General features: G+C 47.2%; 2 protein-coding genes across 2 annotated transcripts in view; one reads left to right on the top strand and one right to left on the bottom strand.

Moving 5' to 3' along the window:
• Window positions 1-21,405, bottom strand: part of LOC144169702 (uncharacterized) — a 74,465-nt gene that overhangs the window by 36,730 nt on the left and 16,330 nt on the right. The window contains exon 6 of the mRNA XM_077699002.1: window positions 1,537-1,739. Coding sequence (XP_077555128.1) covers window positions 1,537-1,739 — 203 coding nt within the window. The remainder of the gene's footprint in view (window positions 1-1,536; window positions 1,740-21,405) is intronic.
• LOC144169703 (protein max-like) overlaps window positions 3,600-21,405 on the top strand; it is an 86,259-nt gene continuing 68,453 nt past the window's right edge. Inside the window, exon 1 of the mRNA XM_077699006.1 lies at window positions 3,600-3,618. The gene's annotated coding sequence lies outside the window, so the exon portion shown is untranslated. The remainder of the gene's footprint in view (window positions 3,619-21,405) is intronic.

Genomic DNA, 21,405 nt, shown 5'->3' with positions numbered 1-21,405 from the left:
GAATCACTGCTCTGCACTTCTGAAAGCTTGCACATTGAGTGGAACGAATTTAATTTTTTTTTTTTTTTTTTGGGGGGGGGGGGGGGACGTAGCCGTCGGCCGAGCTCGGTCGGCGGAGCTCGGCCCGGAAAGTCACGTGATGCGTTGTCAATGTTACCGGCTTGGCTGCGGTCAAATGAATGTCAAGTTTACAGCGACGGCAAAACCGCTTGACGAGTTTACTAAAACTTTGCTTTAAAAAAATGAGTAGCACACCCAGGCTGGGGGAGGGGTATATACATGATTTTCAGCATTTTATTATCTTAAAATGTAAAGGAAACTGAAATTAGATTAAATGATTGATTGTAGGCTTTAACGCGCCGACGCAACGCAGGCGACGAGGTGCGCCGTAGGGGAGGGCACCGGATTAATTTTGACCACCTGGGGATCTTTAACTTGCGCCAAAATCTCGTACACAAGGGCGTTTGCGCTTTTCGCCTCCATCAGAAAAGCGGCCGCCGCAAACAGGAATCGAACCCGACCTCGGGCTCAGCAGCACAATGCCTTAGCCACTGAGCCACCGCGGCGGGTGAAATTCGATCCGAACAAGCACGAAACGTCGTCAGGGCCTTAATGAAATACCAGTGGGGTAAAACTTGAGGGAGGCGACAATTGCGTGAATCTATTATGCGACATCCCGACCGCATTGTACGCAACACCACCCTCGGTCGCGCTCGTAGCGAATAACAAAAATTAAATTAATATGAAATGGTGGATATTTAGGATGCGCGAGCCTCTCGCTCCTCTCGTTGTTCAGCAGCTTGGGCATCATGTCACCGTTCCGCACATTCCGCAACACATTCCGCAATCATTTGGCGCCTGCTCGGCCTTGCAATAGCTGACCACTCCGCTGCCTAAGCCAGGTGCACGCGGGAAGGCTAGCGGTGAGTGGGAAGGGCACGAAAGAGCAACATGAAAGTTTCGACATTTTTCGCCATGTTCGTCTGGCGCGACATCTCTCTCCTTTCTAGAACGTTCTCCCACCCCCTAGCCCTCCCCACTCCTCATCTATCTATCTATCTATCTATCTATCTATCTATCTATCTATCTATCTATCTATCTATCTATCTATCTATCTATCTATCTATCTATCTATCTATCTATCTATCTATCTATCTATCTATCTATCTATCTATCTATCTATCTATCTATCTATCTGTCTATCTATCTATCTATCTATCTATCTATCTATCTATCTATCTATCTATCTATCTATCTATCTATCTATCTATCTATCTATCTATCTATCTATCTATCTATCTATCTATCTATCTATCTATCTATCTATCTATCTATCTGTCTGTCTGTCTGTCTGTCTGTATGACTGTCTGTCTGTATGTCTGTCTGTCTGTCTCCACGCACTCTCTCCACTCTCGCTTTATACTCTTCTCAGTCGCCCACTCTGGTGACGGAGCTACGCGGCTCAGTTGGCAGAGCGAGGCGAAAATTGTTCAGACATGCCCAATTTGTTGCTCAGGAAATAAAGGAGCTGTTTACCCAAGATTCAGGATGCTGCCAATGAGGCTGTACTGCGAAATCATGACACCCTTCGGGTTGTCCGTTGTCCCCGACGTAAAGGCGATGGCAGAGAGGGCCTTTCTGGTGTCCGCTTCCCGCACTCCTTCCAGCGCCATCTCCGGCAGGTGATTGAACGAGCTCAGAGATACGAAGCCGGGCTTCTCTGTGGTGGTGAATACCTTCTGCAGAAGTGAGGAGGGTAGCGGTGGGTTAACTGTACTATGAAACAAACGTTCAACCACCGCGGTTCTCCCTTTCGGGTGCCCACTTCATATCGTTACACTCATTAGCGGAGTCGAATTAATCGTTTAGCATTCCACTGCGTCACAGATGACGCACCGCTTGTGTCGTGTAGTTTTCTCGCAGCTTTTGTGACGGAAAAGAGTCTATAACTTTTCTTTCAAGGAACGTGAATGAAATCAAAGCTTACTGCTCATCATGCCTCCAGTGTGGAGACAGTAGCAGTATAGGCTTTCCATATTTGCACCTAGTTTCCTTCTTAGTTTCCGTGGTTGAGCCAGCAATTTCACTACGCTTTGACCAATATCTTGGGCCATATTCTCGTATGTCAACAGTAGCACTCACGCACATCAAAGCCGACTGACGAAGGCACGTTCAGATTCAAGCGGATAACAGCTCGCTCATTATTTTCATTCCAACGGGTGCCTCAATCCTGCCTCAATATTTACACCTGACAACATGAACGTCTTTCGGAAACACTCTGGAGATCTGGCTTACGAAAACAGTAATAAATTCCACCTCTCTCTGTTTTGCTAGCTCTCCATTATGTTGTTATCGATTTGGCGAGGAAAACCAGGCTTTGTGAAGCTCTGCATCTTAATTCGCATTGAAAATGTTCCCTCGTTATACTGTTCTAGCAGTAAGAATGTTTTCCTTTACTTTATTCATTGGTCTTTGCATAAGTCGTATTTCAGTCAGGCCAGATTTGTTTCTCCTTCATATCTTTGCACGTTTCGTTGGCATGTGGCCCGTGCACGAAGTTGGTCTGGCCCTCCTGCTCGCAAGCATCACGGCGTAGGAGTGCTAGAATATTGCATGTACCTTTGCTTGTAAATAAACATTATTATTGTACATTATAAAGGTGCGCACTAAGCAACGACTGTAGGTACGAAATTTGCGACCTTCGACTATTATTTTAAATTCGAAGCACCAAGTGATGGGAAGTTTCCCCGCAGGGATTTTTTCTTTTGCGTCCGTATAGGGTTCATGAGCTCCACCGACCAGGTGTTCGGTGACGCCACGCAGCGTCCCTGATTTTTAATATTCAGACATCAATGGTTCAGTTATCTTCACCTCCGTTTTAAGCCTACATTATCCTTAAAAAGACACTAAAGGCTGAATAAAATTTTGCTTTAACCGAAAGAACTTAGCTCTCTCGGCTTTTGTTCGACGAGCAACGATGCCTTATTTGCTGAGAAATCGGTAAAGAAAGCTGTCATTTCTCTCACCTGCTTCCCTCTCATTTTTTCGTGACGTTGCCATCGAGTCACAAACTAGGAGGGAAGCACCGGTGCGGTCCTGAGCAACGTTACTAGAATGGTCCTGAGCGTAAACGCTCGCAGCGATAGCTTTTGCGTCTCCCAGCCCTGGCGGGCAAGGCTCGTTTCTCTTGCCGAGGATTCGAAGTCTGCGATTTTTCACCGACGGAACGAGAACCGCTTTTCAATGCTGGAACGCGGCCGGTGTCCCCCGCCTACTCGGGATTCCCAGACCCCATCCAGCCGGCCGCCAGCGAAGCCTCGTTTGAGGCAACAGCGCCGTTTCGAACATGGTTTCGAATATCACGCTGCGGCGTCCCGGGCTTGCGGCTGGTGCCGCAGGAAGGCGCCTCCATTTCACCTCGTCTGGCGATCACAGCCATCTCATCTTCTCTCGCGCAGGGCAAACCGAACGTGAAATAAACACTCTTCACGGCAGCCGTGTCGGCAGTCGCGCTCCCACTGGCTCACACATAACAAGGGCAGAGCGACGGACCCTTTACGGATAATCAACGGCGGCTCGAGACGAACGGGCGTATCGGTCTGCAGCTAACCACTCGCAGTAAGTTCATTTAACGGGCGATTTCAAGCCGGGCGCACTTTACTTATAGCAACACTTTAAATAAAGTGTTACTCCTCGTCCTACTTCTCCCTCGCGAGCGGAGAATGGGAGATTGGAAGCTCGGGCGGATCGCTCGCTTATGACCACCTGCAGTGCATCGTGTTCCTTTTGCAGATTCTAATGAAGGAACTGTTGCTTCTTCCTGTCGAGTATATTGCTTGCAGAAGCGCGGGCGTTCACCTTGGTAGGTTATTGACTTCGCTAATTGCGCGACAACGCTTTTCCAAAACGAAACTGAAAGAATGATGGCTGGCAAGCGTGAGGAAAGCAGCCTGTCTCGCCGTGTACAAAATCTGTAGTCTGCGTTTTTTTTTTTAATTACGCAAGCTCAGGAAAATCTTTGATTTACATTTATTTCAAGTGCTCATCCACTTGGGAACTGTTTATTCTAGGGAAAAAAATGGCTCCAATCTACGCTGTGAAAGTGGTTGGAAAGCAAAGCTGCGAACGACCCCCACAACAACTGCCCATGCGACGTCACTTGAATTCACACACGTCGCTCTAGAAAGAGTGAAACCGGAAATTCTGGCAGCCGTTACCTGGGATTCGTGGTGGTTCCGTCTCGAACGCAGCAGCGTCGGCCACGGCCGGGCTCGAGCGGCGGACACCGCCGCTGTAGCCCAGCCGTGCGTCAGCAGAAAGAAAACGGAGAGGAGCGTGTTTCGAAGGGTGAGACAGCGAAACCTAGCCATCCTGATGTGCTAGCTCGGGGCTACACCACCGCGCGACACAAGCGCAGACACCGAAATGTGAGCTTAGTGATTCCCATTTATACAGATTTAAACTAAATAGTTTCGTAAGTTTGAGAATTGCTAGAAAGCTGACGGAACCTTTATAACCGCTATTTATCAGAACCAGTTGCTACTTTAGCCTTTAGTAATACCTCTTAAAATACGACCGAATTGGTATTCGCCAATTTAGAAAACGGAGTCCCATTCATGGCAAGCATTGCACAAAATGTAGCATTTCTCTATGAGCCAGATCAGGCGCGTAGCCAGGATTTTTGTTCGGGGGGGGGCTAAGATTGTTCTCGTCCCCCCTCCCCCCCCCTCCTCCCCCCACCCCCCCCGAACAAAAAATGTGCGGTAGTTTGCAAGCGCCCTTAAAGGCTATGAAGATAAAATACATGTTTGGTTCATTCAAAAGTCTGCCTTGTCCCGATATCAATGATACCAGTTTTATCGCAATCTTCAAAGGAATAATCAAAATATTAAATTAAACGTTTGAAGCAATGGCGAATCCCCGCCCACTTTCCGGCGGCGATTTCACTATGACAGTTCAGGATCTTGTTGGTACGATTGGTGCCCAACGACTTAAGTCACCGCCAAGGAACATGATTGCGCGATTGTAGACGGGCCTCCATTGATCTTATCATTTGAATTCTAACGTGCAGTTAACACACTCATAACTACGCGTTAGTGCTAGCCTATATATATACCACTCCTGCCGATATCACTTCACTGCAGCGCTAAATTTAAAAAAATTTGACATTTGTTGCATTGCTTCGGTTTAAAAAACGCCTGTGATTGGAATGGAGCTGTGCGAGTTACCAAAGGCTAGTTGCTATTCAATTGAACAAGGTTGTATTTTGTCTTTAAAAGGCTCTTTAAGGTTCTCTCATAATGTTGGTGTTGATTATGATTGTATTAGTGCCAGCTGAAGTTGTAAACTGGGCGGAAATCCGCAGACCGCGTGGTGCAAATCTGCGCCCGTGATACGGGACGTACATTGCACGCACAGGAACCTTGTGCAGGCATTGCATTAAACGGCCATAGTTTCATGCAATTACTTGCTTTATCTCAACGTTTGGAGTATGATAGGTGTGACAACCGCAATAAAATGACGTAGGCCGTAAGAATTAGATTTTTTTTATTTAGTTGTCCTTGTCCAAAATGCAAAATAAAATATTTTGCGTACGCCTGCACAGTAGCGGCCAGTGTCAGGCCAATGGAGCTCATTCTGTGCAGTATACATCGATTCTATGCACTTGCGTTATCTGTAGCGCAGATCTTATCTTTAAAAAATGAGAGGCTATGAATTATACATACAAGAAGCGTTATATCTCTAGCAATAATTTTAACAAATATCAACCCTAAACACACAGACATCATGCGCAATAACAGCGCTGTTAAGCACGAAAATTACATGAACATGGCAAGATTAGTCCACACCAAAGCGTAATAATTCAGCCATTGGTATTTGTTAAGTCATGCCAGTTTAAATTTGCGCTTCTGTTTTGAGTCTCAACACAGTCCATTTCGTAGCTTCTATCAGGTCTCCGGGCGGACATGAGAAGCTTGTGCTTTGTAACATAATGGGTCTGGTTTACATTTCGGCACAGCCTAAATGTAGAGTCTGCTGTAATGAGCTTGGTGTTCTCAAATAGTTGCATTATTACCTGTCAAGTTTTCAATGCTTCGTGCATAAATGCCCTATAGTCTGCCTGAAGGCGTGTACTATCCAGTAACTTTTCTGGAGCAGCCACCCCATTTAGCTACCACTCCTAGATGAGGTAGAGCAAGTCACTGCAAAGTTCACCATTCGATGCTGTATCGAACTTTATATTTAGCAAGAAAAAATAGGAACGCAAAGACGACGATGCCTGACCGTACTCTTGCGGTTAGGCGTGTTCTGTGCAATCTGAGCAAAATATTGCTGTTTTGAATTTTGTCGTGAGATCTGAGGAAAGAGTTATAATGCGGTCCTACCATTTTGGTTTCAAACTTTAATGAAAGGACATACTTTTTTAGCTGACGCGTGCACTGCCATTTTTCAGCCGAGTACACACTGCCGGTTTTAAAGCTAAACGATAAAAAAAATATCAGTGCATAAGCATGGGTGGCTCTGGAATGTATAGGGCGCACATGAGTTTTGTAGTTTTTGTTAGAGACGCGGGAAATGGAAATTATGTTGGGAATCTCCTTGGCCCACCAGAAAACGGAGGATTGGGCAGCTGTGCAGAGCCAGCATGACCTTCGGGCGTGGTGCGATGCGCGAAACAAGTCAGCATTTTGTTTTCCGGAGTGCACCAAGAAACCATGCGCATTGGCATGGCCCCGTATACAGAAAGACCAAAGACTACCATGCTTCAGCATGAAGCAGACAGTAATGACATAGTTAAACTATTTCCTTGGTTGACAGCGAGCGTGATGTTGAAACTCAAGCATGGTTTCAGGCTATACGACAGGATAGATTGGCTAAAAGTTGCAAAGTTGTTTACCGTGATAATTCCTCGGTCATTTCGGTTACTTAGGAAATGCTGACGATTGCTCAAAATGTCCTTCATGCCACATTTTAGAATGTATAAGTAGCAGTTGTGGATTCAGGAAGAAAGACAACAGCGCGCACCCGTATGTGTGTGGGCGGGGGGGGGGGGGGGGGGGGGGAGGTGAGCGGAGGAGGAGGGCAGAGGTGTGCTGGTGCTCTTGAGGGGGCCTGCTGTCTGTAGCCCGTTTATTTAATTAGGAAATTATGTTGTCTTGCACGACCGATTGAGCCTTGAAAGAACGATACTCCTGCGTCCACATAACTTCAAAGAAGGCCAGGAAGAGTTGAAGGAAATTTCTACCAGAAAGGCACGTTCGTTTCTTCGCCACCAGTACGAAGGTCCTTCACTTGCGCTGTGCACACACGCTGCTATGGGTTTAAAATTTGGTGTATCAGTCGATGCACGCGTAGATAATAAACGCGGTAACAAAAGTCCCGATAACGCGCACACAATGCAACAGCGGCTACATCACATGGAGTTTCGTTCCAGTAAAAGCAAACTATTAAAACTGCAGCCAGAACAAATATATTTTTCACTCTTCATGTACTGATACTCACGCTGTCCCGATACACTCTGAGTAACCCTCTCCAACTTCGTGCATAATAAAATATTTAGGCGTTACAGGAGTTGAATTTACGTTTTCCCTCATTAAAAATCACCTATCCGCTCCACCGTGGGCGCTTTTAACAACCAATTCAAACGCAAATACTGCATTCGGAATAAAACGAAATACACAATTTTAGCTCGCAGACGCAAGATACTGGGGCATCGTATAAATATAAAGAAATTATTATTTAAATATCAGAGAATGCATAACTGATCTGCACTGCACAACTTAACGTACAATGCAACCTCCATCGTCAAAAGACATCAGTGATCATGGAAGGATTAATCACTGGAAGGAAATGACTTACAATTCGAGGCCTCTTTTGGGTGTTGGCACTTGGAACATGAGCTTCTCAAAACCAGGGGCGCTTCTATCCTCGCGACATATTGCCGTTGTGTTTCAGGCCCTTAATATACACTGCTCTGGGCAGCCGCCGTCCAGAGAAAAAGCGGCCGTGGACACAATGGAGGGGCTTTAGTTGTGATCGAGGTAGAATATGGCCACCTGATCGTTGTTACTCTCGCGACGCCGTCTGCCTGTGGCAGGGCTGGTGACCGCGGTGCCTTCACATTTAGGATAAAGTCTGGGACTGGCTCGGGGAGCTGCAGCGCGCCTTTTTTGTCGAACCGCTGTTCTCCAGTTTCCTAGGTTAGGGGAGAATACTTCCGAACAAAGCTGCCTAATCGCAGGGGTGAAATTGATTGTCGCAACATCGCCGTCGGAAGGGGACACTCAGTGCGCGCAGTCTGAGCCCACTCCAACAAAACCCTCCCGGGCTCGCAGAAACGTGAAAAAGGAAGAATGAAGGGCTGACGCGAGGAAGAGGGGCGTACCTTGCTGTGTGTCTCATTCGCAAAGGCCCTTTGCCCGCGCACGACATTCATCCAGCTAAACTGCATGTTTCATCCATTACGTAGCCCCATCGCATTCTTCAGTTACCTTGCACGAGTCTTGAATGTGCACGTGCCCACGGCCGCTTGATCTCCCCTTTTCTAGGAGATGGAGCGGCCGTGGTCAGCCACCGCCGCGTGTACGTTGTTCTGCTTAACATACAAAGATCGTCTGTTCCCTTACGGGCCTGCATCGTACCAGTCTTAAACCATCAATGACCGGCGGTCCCTCTTTTTTTTTTTCCCGCGAGTTAGTGCGGACCAATCCTTGCTTCCCCGGCCGAGTCAATCTCCTCTGCTGAGAAGTACTCAGCCGGCCTATTATTCTCTGTGTTGCCACATGTCTCGCACAAAGGGACACAACGCATGCCTGTGTCGTCCCGTGCGCTGAGCTTACCTGAAGGCGCCGTGGCTTTCAGGGCTGCCCCCCTCCGCAATCATCCCTCAGCGGTTCGCACCCTTCAGGGGCTTCATTTTGTCACGGCCGGACTCGACTCCCTTTCCGCAGCGCGGAAAAAGAGTCGAGTCCGGCCGTGGTTTTGTGTAAACACCCTTGCGTAGGGAAGACATTGAGTCGTGAATGCTTCTACTAGTGGCACTTTCAAAGGATATGCAGCTTTGTTCGCAGGCGACGTACCAGGCATACAGGCAGACCGGCGACGGCCGGAAAAATTTCGGGGGGGGGCTGAAGCCCGGTCAGCCCCCCCCTGGCTACGCCACTGAGCCAGATGTCTGTCTGTATGTGGTTTGTACATTTTGTTTTCCCGCCCCGCAAACCGATCGGTAACGTACGTTTGCCGTACAACCACTTAATTGGGTCTGGGTTAGCCAGGAAGTGCTGTCGAATAAATTAATCAAGCCGTTCGAAGTAAGTGCGCAATGGACGCGAAGCTGCGCCAAAACAGGCCCAACAGCGTCGCTAAAGCAGATGACAAAGCCGACGGAAGGGTCCGGCCGACGCCCGCTGGGGTGAGCACGGGGAATGCTGGGTAATAGCACCCTATCGCCGCGGCATCTACACTGTGTTCCGTGAGTGAAAAGCGCCCTCCGCCTCCCCAGCCGCCTTAGGAGTTCCTTGTCCCGCATTCCAGGAAAGAACCGTTGGCTGGTAGAAGTAGAAAGCTTTGCTTAAGTGTTCATTGGAGAAGCGCCTATAAATGTTTTAATTTATAGGCGCTTCTCCAATGAGCTCTTACCGTAGCACAAATGTTGTGACGTCACAAACCGTAGTACCCGAGAGCCTGCAGGGTGTTAGCACCCGCTTTCACGTTTATGGCACTTTCTGCCTTATTAAACAACTTCTGGTTGTGACAATGGTTAATTTGGATTCTCGGCACCTTAATCTATCAATACAGGCCAGCTTGTTTCCACCGTGTTACTTCTTTTTGGCCAAACGAAAAAAAGGGAAAATAACAAGCTTAACTTGTGCATCCTCTGTGAAATAATCGTAGCTGAAAGCGAAAATTTGTTAAAAGGGCAGGTGCAATCACCTGCTTAGGAAGGTGACGTCCGCCAAATTATCACATTTCTCGTTCTGTCGCACCTATATTGCAACTTCTATCGCATGGTATCGCAACCTTCCGCCAGGTGTCATTCACAAGCATGCATTTTTGTTAGCTTATTGTTTCCGCAGAAATGCCTTTAGTGGCAGCTTGAAAATGGCGTTTGCTTGTTTTTATTTTTTTTTTCTTTGCCGCTTGAGACTCTCGTTTGTAAACGCCATCGCCACTGGTCACGGTCGTACTGCGAGCGCAGAAGTGCACAAGAGGAAGGCATAAATAAATCAATAATGGTCAATCCGCTCTGCCGAGTGAGTAGTAGGAAAAAAACTGATAACTTACAACAGCGTTAAAACTGGACACAAAACAGAGGTTTTGCGTCCGTTTTGCGTCCGTTTTATGTGACGTATTTCCAGTTGAAGGCGGGCTTTGGGTTCAATTTCGCGCAGATGTTCTCGTAAACACATTTTAAACGACTAAACCTATTTTAAACTATCTTTTATGTATTGGTTGTTCCACCAGCCAACCAACAACAAGGCGACGAAAAATCGTCTGCTTTGAAAAGCCGCGGCTCATATAGCAACGCCTTGCTTGCATGGCGTCACATACGGGTGTTCGCTTTTAGCCAATCAAGGCGTTCTAAAAACGGACACTTTTGAAACGGACAAAACACGAGAATACTGCCCCAGAAGAGGGCACAAACACAGCACCGTGTTTGTTCCCTCTCCTTTTCTTGTGTTCCGTTTTCGCAACGCTGTTGCTGTAGGTGTGGTTCTGTACCAATTTGCCCATTCGTCCGCTGCAACTCGATGGAGGGTGAGATAACGAAATAAGTCGGATTTTTATAGCGCAGGATAAGCGCGGTTAGAATGCCATGTGAAAAGTACAACTTGTACTAGTCTTGGTCCTAAGTGGACATAGCGATGAACATTAGACGACGACGACGACGACGACGATGACGACGATGATGATGATGATGAGGATCCATATCCCTTTATGGCTCAGAACAATTCATAGTCATCACGGTGAATACCTCTTACGTGTACAAACACCTCAGCCCACATGTGGTTTTGATGCCTTAGGTATACCTTTCGGACTGACTTATTCCACACTTTTTCCCTTGAAGGCGTACTGACACGGAATTTTCGTGTTACGTTTTTTTCGCTGCTATGGGTGCTTATTAGACCACTAATCATGGAATGCCACATTAGACGGTCCATCGCAGCGTAAATAATCGTTTACGGCGTCGTTTATTCGTGCCCGTTTCGGTTTCGGCAAAACGAACGCCGAGCGGCCGCCATGACAGGAGCGTTCACGTGACGTCACCATTCTTGTCACACCGCTGACGGTTTGGACGCGCTCGGACCGGCCGAGGTCTTTACCATCACCACGCACCCAGGCAGCATGAAGTACGTCCCAAAACGACGACGTGATATACACGGAGTAGCAGCGCGCGCCAACCGCAGCCGGCGCGTCGGCTACGTCAAGGGAGCCCCGACGTCGGCAGTTTAGGGCAAGTAGCAGATGATGTCATGTCGGCATGCTCTGGGCTTTCTCGTGCGGGCGAAGGTTAAAATGGATTTAGAATATGTTACATTGAATGGTTACTGTTGAAACTTCCTGGGAGATATCTCTTGATAAGAAGGAAGCGCTGTACATAGTTATCTATAAGCTTTGAAATTTCGTGTCACTACTCCTTTAAGTAGCCGGTTTCTCAGCCCATTTTTTCACATCCATATTCGTTGGCTGATTGGTAAGAACGTACTTGGTCGCTTCTCGAGATAATTTGTCATAAGGCAACTGACCGCTCTCATAGGGTATTTTGAAGGGCCACAGCAGTCAACTTTCATTTGAAAACAGGGGCAGTTTTGCGGTTCATGGCAGTTCTTTCTGGAGTGATTACTGTAAAGTTATTCCGCGTTAGGCAACATATTTTCCGGCAGCTAATACTGGAAACGAAAACTTGCTTTTACTCAGTTTCAAGTTTAGAACGTTGTTCTACCAGGTTCCATGGGCGATGGAAGCTTTCCCATTTAAACGTATGGGCAACAATTCTGGGCCGCGAATTCTTGGCCGTGAGCAGCACCGTGATGACGCGAGTATGGTCTTTAAAGGGTCACCTTGTCGCAGAAGTTTGCCAGGTTTGTTTTGCTTGAGTGTGACTCGGCGCGCGGCCGTAAAACTATTGGGCCTACGAGGTTCAAGTTTGGCACAAAGCTGCTATACAACTTTCTGAAATAGGAATGCTAAATGATTAGACTTACATCGCAGATTTCCGGACGTAAATATGAAAATTCGCGCAGATCCGTCCAAACGCGTCCGCCATGAATGGAAGATTCTCAAATGGAAACTGGAAAACTAACTAAGAAAACTATTGCCGAACATAAGAACATTAAATTATCAAGTACGATGGATCGGATTGAATTAGCCTAGCTGTCAAACTGATTAACAGAAATAAAACAAAAGACATTCGTGTATATAACATGGCAGAGATCGAGGAAACGCTGCAAATAGGGGCAAGCTTGAAAGCAGCTAAGAGAAAGCTAACCATCGGCAATTCGATTTGCGCACTCAGAGATGAGCAAGGAAGCATTACGCACAACTTGGACGAGATAATTAAGGTAGCACAACGATTATACACCAGGTTGTATGCCAGCGACGTTAGGCCAGGGGAAACTCAGAATACAGGCTCAATTCTACTCAGAATACAGGCTCAACTTGCAATGTCCCAAAAGAGGGACTTGGAAAGGCTCTTAAAGGCAATAAAATAGAAAAAGCTGCAGGCGACGATGGCATAATTGTAGCTCTTTTAAAGGAGGGAGGAGATATTGTTCTGGAAAAGCTTGCTACACTACTTTCGGAATGCCTGAAGACTCACAAAGTGCCCATACCCTGAAAAAAAACGCCAACATTATTCTGATTCATAAGAAGGGAGACCTCAAGGACCTCATGAATTACAGATTCATCAGCCTACTCTCAGTTGCTTACAAGCTGTTTGCCAAAGTTATAGTTAGCCGCACAGGTGACAGCGTGGATTCCCATCAGCCCAGATAGCAGGCTGGGTTTGGGAAGGGTACCCAACAATGGATAACCACCACGTCGTCAATCAGGTGATAGAAAAATCCGCGGAGTAAACTGAACCCTTTTACATGACATTTATAGATTACGACAAAGTGTGATTCCGTACTAACCTCCACCGTTTCAGAAGCACTAAGAGACCAGGGAATAGAGGAAACCTACATAAGACTTCTAGAAGACATATATAAGGATGCACGGGAAGGATGATTCTCCACAACAAAAAAGATAAACTTCCGATCCGAAAGGGAGTGAGGCAGAGATGTATACCATCTCTCCAAAACTATTCACAGCATTTCTTGACGGGGTATTTAGAAAGCTTGCCATGGGAAAATATAGGATCAAGGATAAACGGGGAATGCTTGAGCCATTTGAGGTTTGCTGAGTGAGACTGCAGAACACATGCAAACAATGCTTGTGGAACGAGAATGAGAAAGAACGGTCGTGGGGCTAAAAATAAATGGGAATAAATCTAAGGTAATGGGGAATACGCATGACAAGAATGTCTTCTTCAGCTTAGGAAACGAAATGATACAAGTAATAGAATACTACAACTACCTCAGACAGATGCTTAGTGCTGACACCAACCACGAGAGTGAAATCCGGCGCAGAATAGGTATGGGCTGTGGAGCACTCGCAAGCACTCCCAAATAATAAAAAGTAAGCTGCCTCTGTTACTCAAAAGAAAAATCTACAACTGGTGCATACTGCCGGTGATGGCATACGGAGCTGAAACTTGGCGCCTTACAACACAACTACAAAGTAAACTTAAATCGGCTGAGCGGTCGTGGAACTAATCATGATAGGAGTAACATTCAGAGACAGGAAGCGAGCTACCTGGGTCACAGAAAAAACGAGAGTAGAAGACGATCATAGTTCAAATAAAGACAAAGAAATGGGCTTGGGCTGGCCATGTAGTGAGACGAACCGACACCCGGTGGACAATTAGGGTAACGTAATGAATACCAAGGGACGGGTCTAGAAGAGGGATTTCATCCCTCCATTAACCCGATGGACGGATGAAATAAAAATTGCTGTGGTTTAGGTTAACCCTAGTTGACAGCGAAAGCTTCCCTGCCCTGGCTAGGGCCATTTTAAAAGGGGTGCTCGAGCTGTGGTTTTGCAATGATATACAGACATGTTTGCAATTAATACACTGTTTATTCGTCATCTTTTCTCCCCTCACGTCATTGTTTACGCCTTGCCGCTGTAAGAGCGACCACAGCTGGATATTCGTCTTCCTCAAGCGCACACGGCTCTGCGCTGCACCTGGCCTCCTGGCCTTCTTTCCTGGCGCGCGCTTATCGCTGCGGCATCGGCCTGCTCGCCTTCCTCCGCCAGGTGGCGATACGGGTCCCGCTCACGTCTCCGCTCCCTCCTCTCCTATCTCTCCCCTCCTGCCTATCTTTCACCGCCACGGGGCGTTGCTCTGTGCCGGGCGCTCCACGAGGTGGTGACATGGGTCCCCCGCACGCCTCCGTTCCCTTTTCGCCTAACTCTCGGCGGAAGTGTTGCAAGCTGGGCTAGTTGGAAATACATATTCTTGGATGAAATCAGCGTGAACTTAAAGACAAAGGAAGTGGAACACTAGTTGTATCAACGTGCGTTAGAGAGAGCATGAAATGTCATTAAAGGGCCCCCATCATCCCATCTTTCTTCCCATTGTACTAGGTGCAGCGGATGTAAACCTAATTTTCCTGCCACTGACATTTTATTTAGGCGGTGAACAAACGCCCCGCGAAATTATGGAACCGTTCCACATAGCAGAAAGAAGAGACAAGTGTGTCAGCCAAGAAAGTGTGCGTCTTATCGTCATGTGGACGCTTTTGCCCTGACAGTCATCAACTCACCCGATTCTCCCCCACTCACGACCCTCACCATCCGAACCCGTCACCCTCAAGTGGCGTAAAGGGTGACGGAAGAGGCAGCGATAGCACTTGCACTCACACATAGGCCAACACCCCGATTCATATTCTCAGATTAAAACGGCCGTTCTAAACAATGTCAGAGGCCAGATCTCGCCTCAAGCCCACCAAATTCTTAATCAAGAACCACCTACTAATCCTGTAGAATTGATCTGGTTCCCTGCCCACACGGGTATTGGAGGAAATGAAGTGGCACACACCGCAGCCCGAGCTCTCGTCTCCCGGGCCTGTGATGCCAGCACTGCCTCCCATAGAGCCAGATCAGCCCGTGATAGTTTACTCACGTACAGAGACATCACGGAACAATACCGCCTCTCCCGCCGCAAATACCCTCCCGCCCACCCATCCCTATCAGTGGAAGAGGAACGCCTTTGGCGTCAGCTTCAAACTGAATCCCTCTCCTGTTTAGCCGTACTTCATCACATTCACCCCTCACTGTACCCCAAAACACTCTGCCAGCAATGCGGAGAACGGGACACATTACATCGCCATATGTGGGCCTGCAAGTATGATTCCTTCCCTCTCATCACCTCCCTCGACCCGTGGGAAGCAGCGCTGGGATGCTCAAGCCTGGATCTCCAGAAGTCACTCACGGGTCGGGCAGCCACAGTCACCGAATTGCTCTATGGTCTTCGGCCACCAAGCTGCGCTAACCCTTGGTTAAATAAAGTGTTATCTCTCTCTTCCTCCCAAAGAGATTGCATATCATGCGTGGGCCTTGACTGTCGCCGGTGTCTATCCACCGGGGCTTTTGTAAACTCATTTCACTAAGGCGCAGTGTTTTTATTGTTTTGTATTAAGTGTTTATATGTACCCTTTTTGATATTAAACTTGTTTTTAGACCAGGTGGCTGTCCTTGCGTCCCACTTCCTTTGTCTTCGTTTAAGTTCGCGCTGGTTTCATCCAAGATTAAGCCTATCTCACCCCTGCCGCCTATCTCTCCACGCCATCGGGCCGCTGTTCCGTGCCGGGCGCTAGCGGAAGGGGGTGTGGTTTGACCTCTAGCTCTCAAGGTCAAAACTGGTTACCCTGCGAAGACTGCCCGACGTAGCTAGTATAGCTTTCGCTACAAAAATTCGGGGCTAAACTGTGGACTCGAGCAGCTTACGACAGGAGCGGTTGGAGGTCAATGGCAGAGGCCTCCGTTTTGTAGTGGACCTGAGTAGGCTGATGATGATGATGTAGCTTTATTAGGAACACAGGGGGGGGGGCATTGTTCACAGGCACCTTATCATCCATAATGTGGTTTCGATCCTTGTTTTGTAGTTTCCTTAAACGAATTCTGAGCTCTATTGTGCATGCCTGATTAACCTGACGCATGCCCTCGGCGTCTTAGGCCTTGGCGACTTGGCGTTTTTGCCCACGGAGATGAAACCTTCGGGGGTTAGAGATATAGAGCCTTGCTGAAAAACAGCTAGCAGTATACTGACTAAACATCAATGGATGCACTCAAGAACGAACCGAAAATTAAGCTCTCGGAGTTTCGAACCCAGGATTCCTGCCCAAGCGCCTCCGCGGAGAGCAGCGCCTTCTGTCGGCGTGTGGCGGCGCGACGCTCCGTAACTGAAGGGAGCGAAAAATGAAAAATCAATAGCTCCTCACCCAAACCAGTGAGCTAATTGCTCTCCCGGTTGTATGCAGAACAGCTTTCACTCTCCATTACTGTATATTTTCAATCATGTAACTCGAACGATGCCTGTTACCTGGGCATATAACTTTTTGTCAATGGCGTCTATGGGCAGTCTCTGAAAAATGGACCACTTGGCTCTCTTAAATCGAGCACTGTGTCGCTGCAAGATCAGATATCCAATTGCTCTCCCGGATTTGAGTACTACAGTATGTTAACTTCAAGACGCCATAAAATTCCACGTGATTGGTTCACAGAAAAATGTTACTGGGCACTTTTTGTCTGGAGTCTAATGCCAGGTTAGAGAGTGGGAACGTGTGGTGCCCTCTCTCGTAGTGGCCGGCATCCTCTACAGCTCCCATAGCCTCCGCGGTCGGCTGCCGGCGGCGGGCCGCCGGCCGCCGGCAGCCGCCCCGCTCGGCTCCGGTCTTTTCGGTGCAGGACGTTTCGGTACAGTGCGTTTCGGTACGCTCTTTCCGGCGCACAGACCTTTCGGGACACGGGCGTTTCGGGACACGGACCTTTCGGGACACGGGTGTTTCGGTACAAAGGCGAATTCCGGCATGCGCTGTAGGCTGCGCGCGTTGTTTACGTGGTGGTTGCGAGCACGCAATTCGTACCTAATTATTACAGATGTTCTTGTTCGCAGTTCTGCGTTATTTTAGGCCAGCAGTTGGTTGTGCGGCCTTGCCAAAAAAAAAAACTTTCGTTTATTTGTTGAATATTAGCTGGGATATTTGTAGCATTTATAAAACCTAACTGTTCATTATTCTTTTTGTAGCGACTTATTAAGTATTTTATATAACAAATCAGTGACAGTATCACCGTATTTCCTCGGTCGTGTTTTGACGACTTATTATCGCTTTTTTTTTCAAAAATCAGTGAGAGTAACTATTTTATTTTCACACTTTGCGGATCCCCTACGACAAAGGCTGCGGAAATGACGGCCACTGCGCGGGAAAAGGAACCTGTGCCTTTTTAGACCGCTAAATGATGTAGGGCAATTTCTCGGCATTCCGCATTTGTATGCGTTGGTTTTTTTTTTATAACGCAAGTGCTTAACAAGGCGTTTTTAGAAATGCATTACGGAAGGTATGTACCTATTATATTCGTCATACCTGTCACCCTCTCCATCTATGCTCTTTCCCCCTGGCCCACCCCCACACAAAGTAGCAGGTCAGAGACTATACGATCAGGCCGACCTCTCTGTGTGTTCTTTCCATGCAATAAATTACTCTCTCTCTCTCTTTTTTTATCGCCGCACGCTTCCGTCCCGGCTTCGTTGTTAGCAGGGGCTGCGGCGGGTTTGCATTGTTTGTTTTATCAGAAGTTGGAAATGCTTTTTAATAATGTTTTCTGCAGCATACGTACAGATAATTAACTTCTCAAGGACTACTCATTTGGAATTTTTCTAAGGAACAATGCAAATATATGTTATGTATTGGTGTTTTATTTCAAATATGCTTAATGTTTTTTTTCGGCTCAACAATAATCACAAGTATTGACATTACCAGCGGACTTAATTGTTTAGAACTCTCCTCTGCATTAACTTTGGCCGGGCGGCTGAATCGAAGAACAGAAAGGCAGGCTGACAAACAGACCAAGAGAGAGACCAAACTTTCCGCGTTTAATGAGCCCCTCAACCGTCACGAAAAAAATAAAAAGGAAAGAAACCAAAGTGCCTTTTAATTAAAGCACGTGTGCATTCGCCTTTCCTGATATTCTCTATCACCCCGTCGTCGTTGCATTCGGTGTATTGAAGGACTCTGGTTCTACTCAAAAATAATCAGCGATCGCACTTACAGTGGCGTTGCTAAGGGGATTGACCAGGGAGGGGGGGGGTTGTTGCTGGAGAACCAGCCTCCTATATCGGGGGTGCCATTTGTGCTTTTCCACTGTGCAAAGTGGGCGCCGAAAGCTTATAGACAACTGTTGCAGCTCTCGCCACACCAGCCGATTAAAAGTTCCTTCCTATTATAATGGGAGCAGGCGAGGAGACGTCTGCATCCAACAATGTCGGAAGTGTTATTATACCCGGCTTGAAGCCGTGGAGGCCAACGGGGCGAAAAAGGAGCGATTCCTGGAAAGGGGCGCCATCGGTATGACTAAGGCCCTTAGGTATGACGGCGACGCGCGGAAGGGTGCAGGGAGCAAGCCTGTTCCTTGAGATGGGCGACACTGGGGCGAATGAGACTGGTCATTGTGTCCTCGGGGGCTTCTTCGGTGGCTCTTTGTTGTGCAGTAAAGAGATTATGTCAGCTCATGGTGCATGTATAGCTATAGCACTGCCATGCACCCGGCCACAGAAACGACTTCGTCGGGACGGCCATCGTCGAGAACGAAAACTTGGTGGCACAACGTCACAATACCTTAATCGCTACCTTGGGACTCTCACTTTTGTGTACACGCATGGCCTGCGCTAGACAGAGGGGGGCTTTGTGAGATACCTAACGCGTTGAAAGGCTATCGGACGCGGCAGCAGGCTGACCCCAGTCACCCCTGAGAAAGAAAGCTGGTTGTGAAACGTCGGCTTCTCCATTTATTGTACCATTGTTTGCAGTGTAATTATAGCTTTTCATTTGTAGCCTCCCAACCAGACAGGTCGCAGCCAAAAGTTTACCTTCACTGCATGTTGTGTGGGTCCTACAGAGAAACCAATTGGTAATGGGCCTACCCAATTTCCCATTGATTCCGCTGAATGACGATCATTTGCGACCCCACAAGCACGTGTGCATACGAACTTTTAGAGATATTCGAAGGCACGTCATCCCGCGGCTCACAAAACTTGCACAACATAGGCAGTTTTTTTTCTTTTTTCGTACCACCGGTGTTGGGAGTCTAAGCTACTTTCTAGTAGTCGACCAAGTGATAGTAAACAAAAACAAAAGAAAAGTGATTATGAGCGAGCTCTTTAATAACAAAGTTTTACTCGCAAATAATTGCAAATCGGCACGAACGAACTGGGTGCGAGAGTACAAGCTTTCGCGTTTCAAAGGCCTTGGAGATTTTTAAAGGTCGATAGTCGTGCTCTTTTGTCTCAAACGGCATTTCAATCAAATGGTTTTGAAAAACGTTGTGTGTCAGCTCAAAGGTGGCATTTTAGTCAAATGGGGATCCGGACATTTCAGTGTAGGACATTTGGGCGCAGACATTTCGGTGGACGGACATTTCGTTGCACGGACATTTCGGGGGTCTAGGTCTTTTCGGTACAGGGCGTTTCGGTACGGTCTTTTCGGTACACGGACAGTTCGGTGCACGGACATTTCGGGGGTCCTGGTCTTTTCGGTACAGGGCGTTTCGGTACGGTCTTTTCGGTACACGGACGTTTCGGTACAGGACATTTTGGTACAGGGCGGTTCGGTACAGGTATTCGAGCGAGCGTTTGAGGCAGCAAAATCCGCGCCCGTTGTTAACATGGGAGTTGCAAGCACTCAAATCGAACGTGTTTATTACAACTGTTGTTGCTCGTAATTTTACGTTATTTTAGGCCAGTAAAAAGATAAAAGAAAGGACACCAAACAGGCGCTGAAAGTTTATTGACGAAACCACCATGTATATATAATACATCCATGGAACGGAAACAAAAGCCCACATATATGACATACTTTTCATGATGTCATACCTTTCACTTTTTTTTGGAAGCTCGCAGATACTGCAGATGCTCGTTTTTGGCGAGGACTTGTTTAAAGCGATAGACACATGAACGACCGGCGGATGCGATTCGCATGCGACTGATCGTTACGACTGATTGTTAGGACGGGTTTTGTCGGATCAGTCGCATGCGGATCGCATGCGCCGGTCGTACTTAGCGCCTGTCTTGCGTGTTTCTTTCTGTCCTTGTCGTCTGAGCTGTGGAATCATAACGACGACAATTGAGTGCTGTTGCGGCCGTTTTCTCGATTTCCCTGGGAAGGCCAATATGAGTGCTCTTGTATTAAAACACGAAGGTTCAGGGCCTTTTATTCTTACAATTTTCGCATGCAGGAAAGTCTGGCACATCCTGCACCCCAGACGGACAGAAGGGTTTGCGTGTTGAGTCCACACAGAAAAGCTACACTTTTAAAATGTTTTGAGCGGGTTTCCAAGTTATCCGATGTAAAAGGGTTGAGATTTGGGCGAGTTGGTAATAATGCATCTAAAAAAAAACTGCGCGGAAATTAACGGGGTTCTCTGCTGTCTTCGTGTGTTTTTGTCCCCGTTAATTTGCGCGCAGTTTTTTTTTAGATTATCCGATGTGCCTGGAGTGGTAATATTACTGCGTAAGAATGTATGTCTGCAGCAACAATAAGTGTCGAATTGGTCACGCTGGAACATGTAAGTGGTATAGTAGATTAAATGTAGATTGATAGCTCCTAATTTTGTGAGGAATAATCGAAAAGAAAAATCACGAGACATTCCAGGTGAATGTGGATTACCAGCGAAGCTTGTCTTGGTACGTGACACGCAGGTGGCGCCAAATTTACCGGAAAGGTGTAAACAAATGTAATTTCTGTTGAAAGTTGACGATGGGCATCCTCAAGGAAGACATATACATTTATCCACGCACTTTTATTTTTAATTCTAGCGAATGAGCAGACGGTGCATCATATTAACTAGTCTACTGATGGTGCGGATCGAGTGTTGAGACGCATAAGCTTGAGGTCAAGAACGGCGAGTGACATTGGTGGTGACCGTGTACTGACAATGCCTACACCGGGACATTTTTTTTCGAACGCCCCACGGTAAAGAACGCCTCACTCTTCAGATACGTAACTTTTTGTTTGCATACATGCAAAATACAAAAAACACTATATATTCAAATGAGCTTCGCCTAAAAAATGTATTTGTCATGAGGCG

This window comes from Haemaphysalis longicornis, unplaced genomic scaffold (genome assembly GCF_048455015.1).
Source record: "Haemaphysalis longicornis isolate Haplotype H1 unplaced genomic scaffold, Haemaphysalis longicornis Haplotype H1 scaffold_2, whole genome shotgun sequence".
NCBI classification, from domain to species: domain Eukaryota; kingdom Metazoa; phylum Arthropoda; class Arachnida; order Ixodida; family Ixodidae; genus Haemaphysalis; species Haemaphysalis longicornis.
Note: the sequence above shows the minus strand (reverse complement) of the source record. Positions and strands in the feature narration are given on the sequence as shown.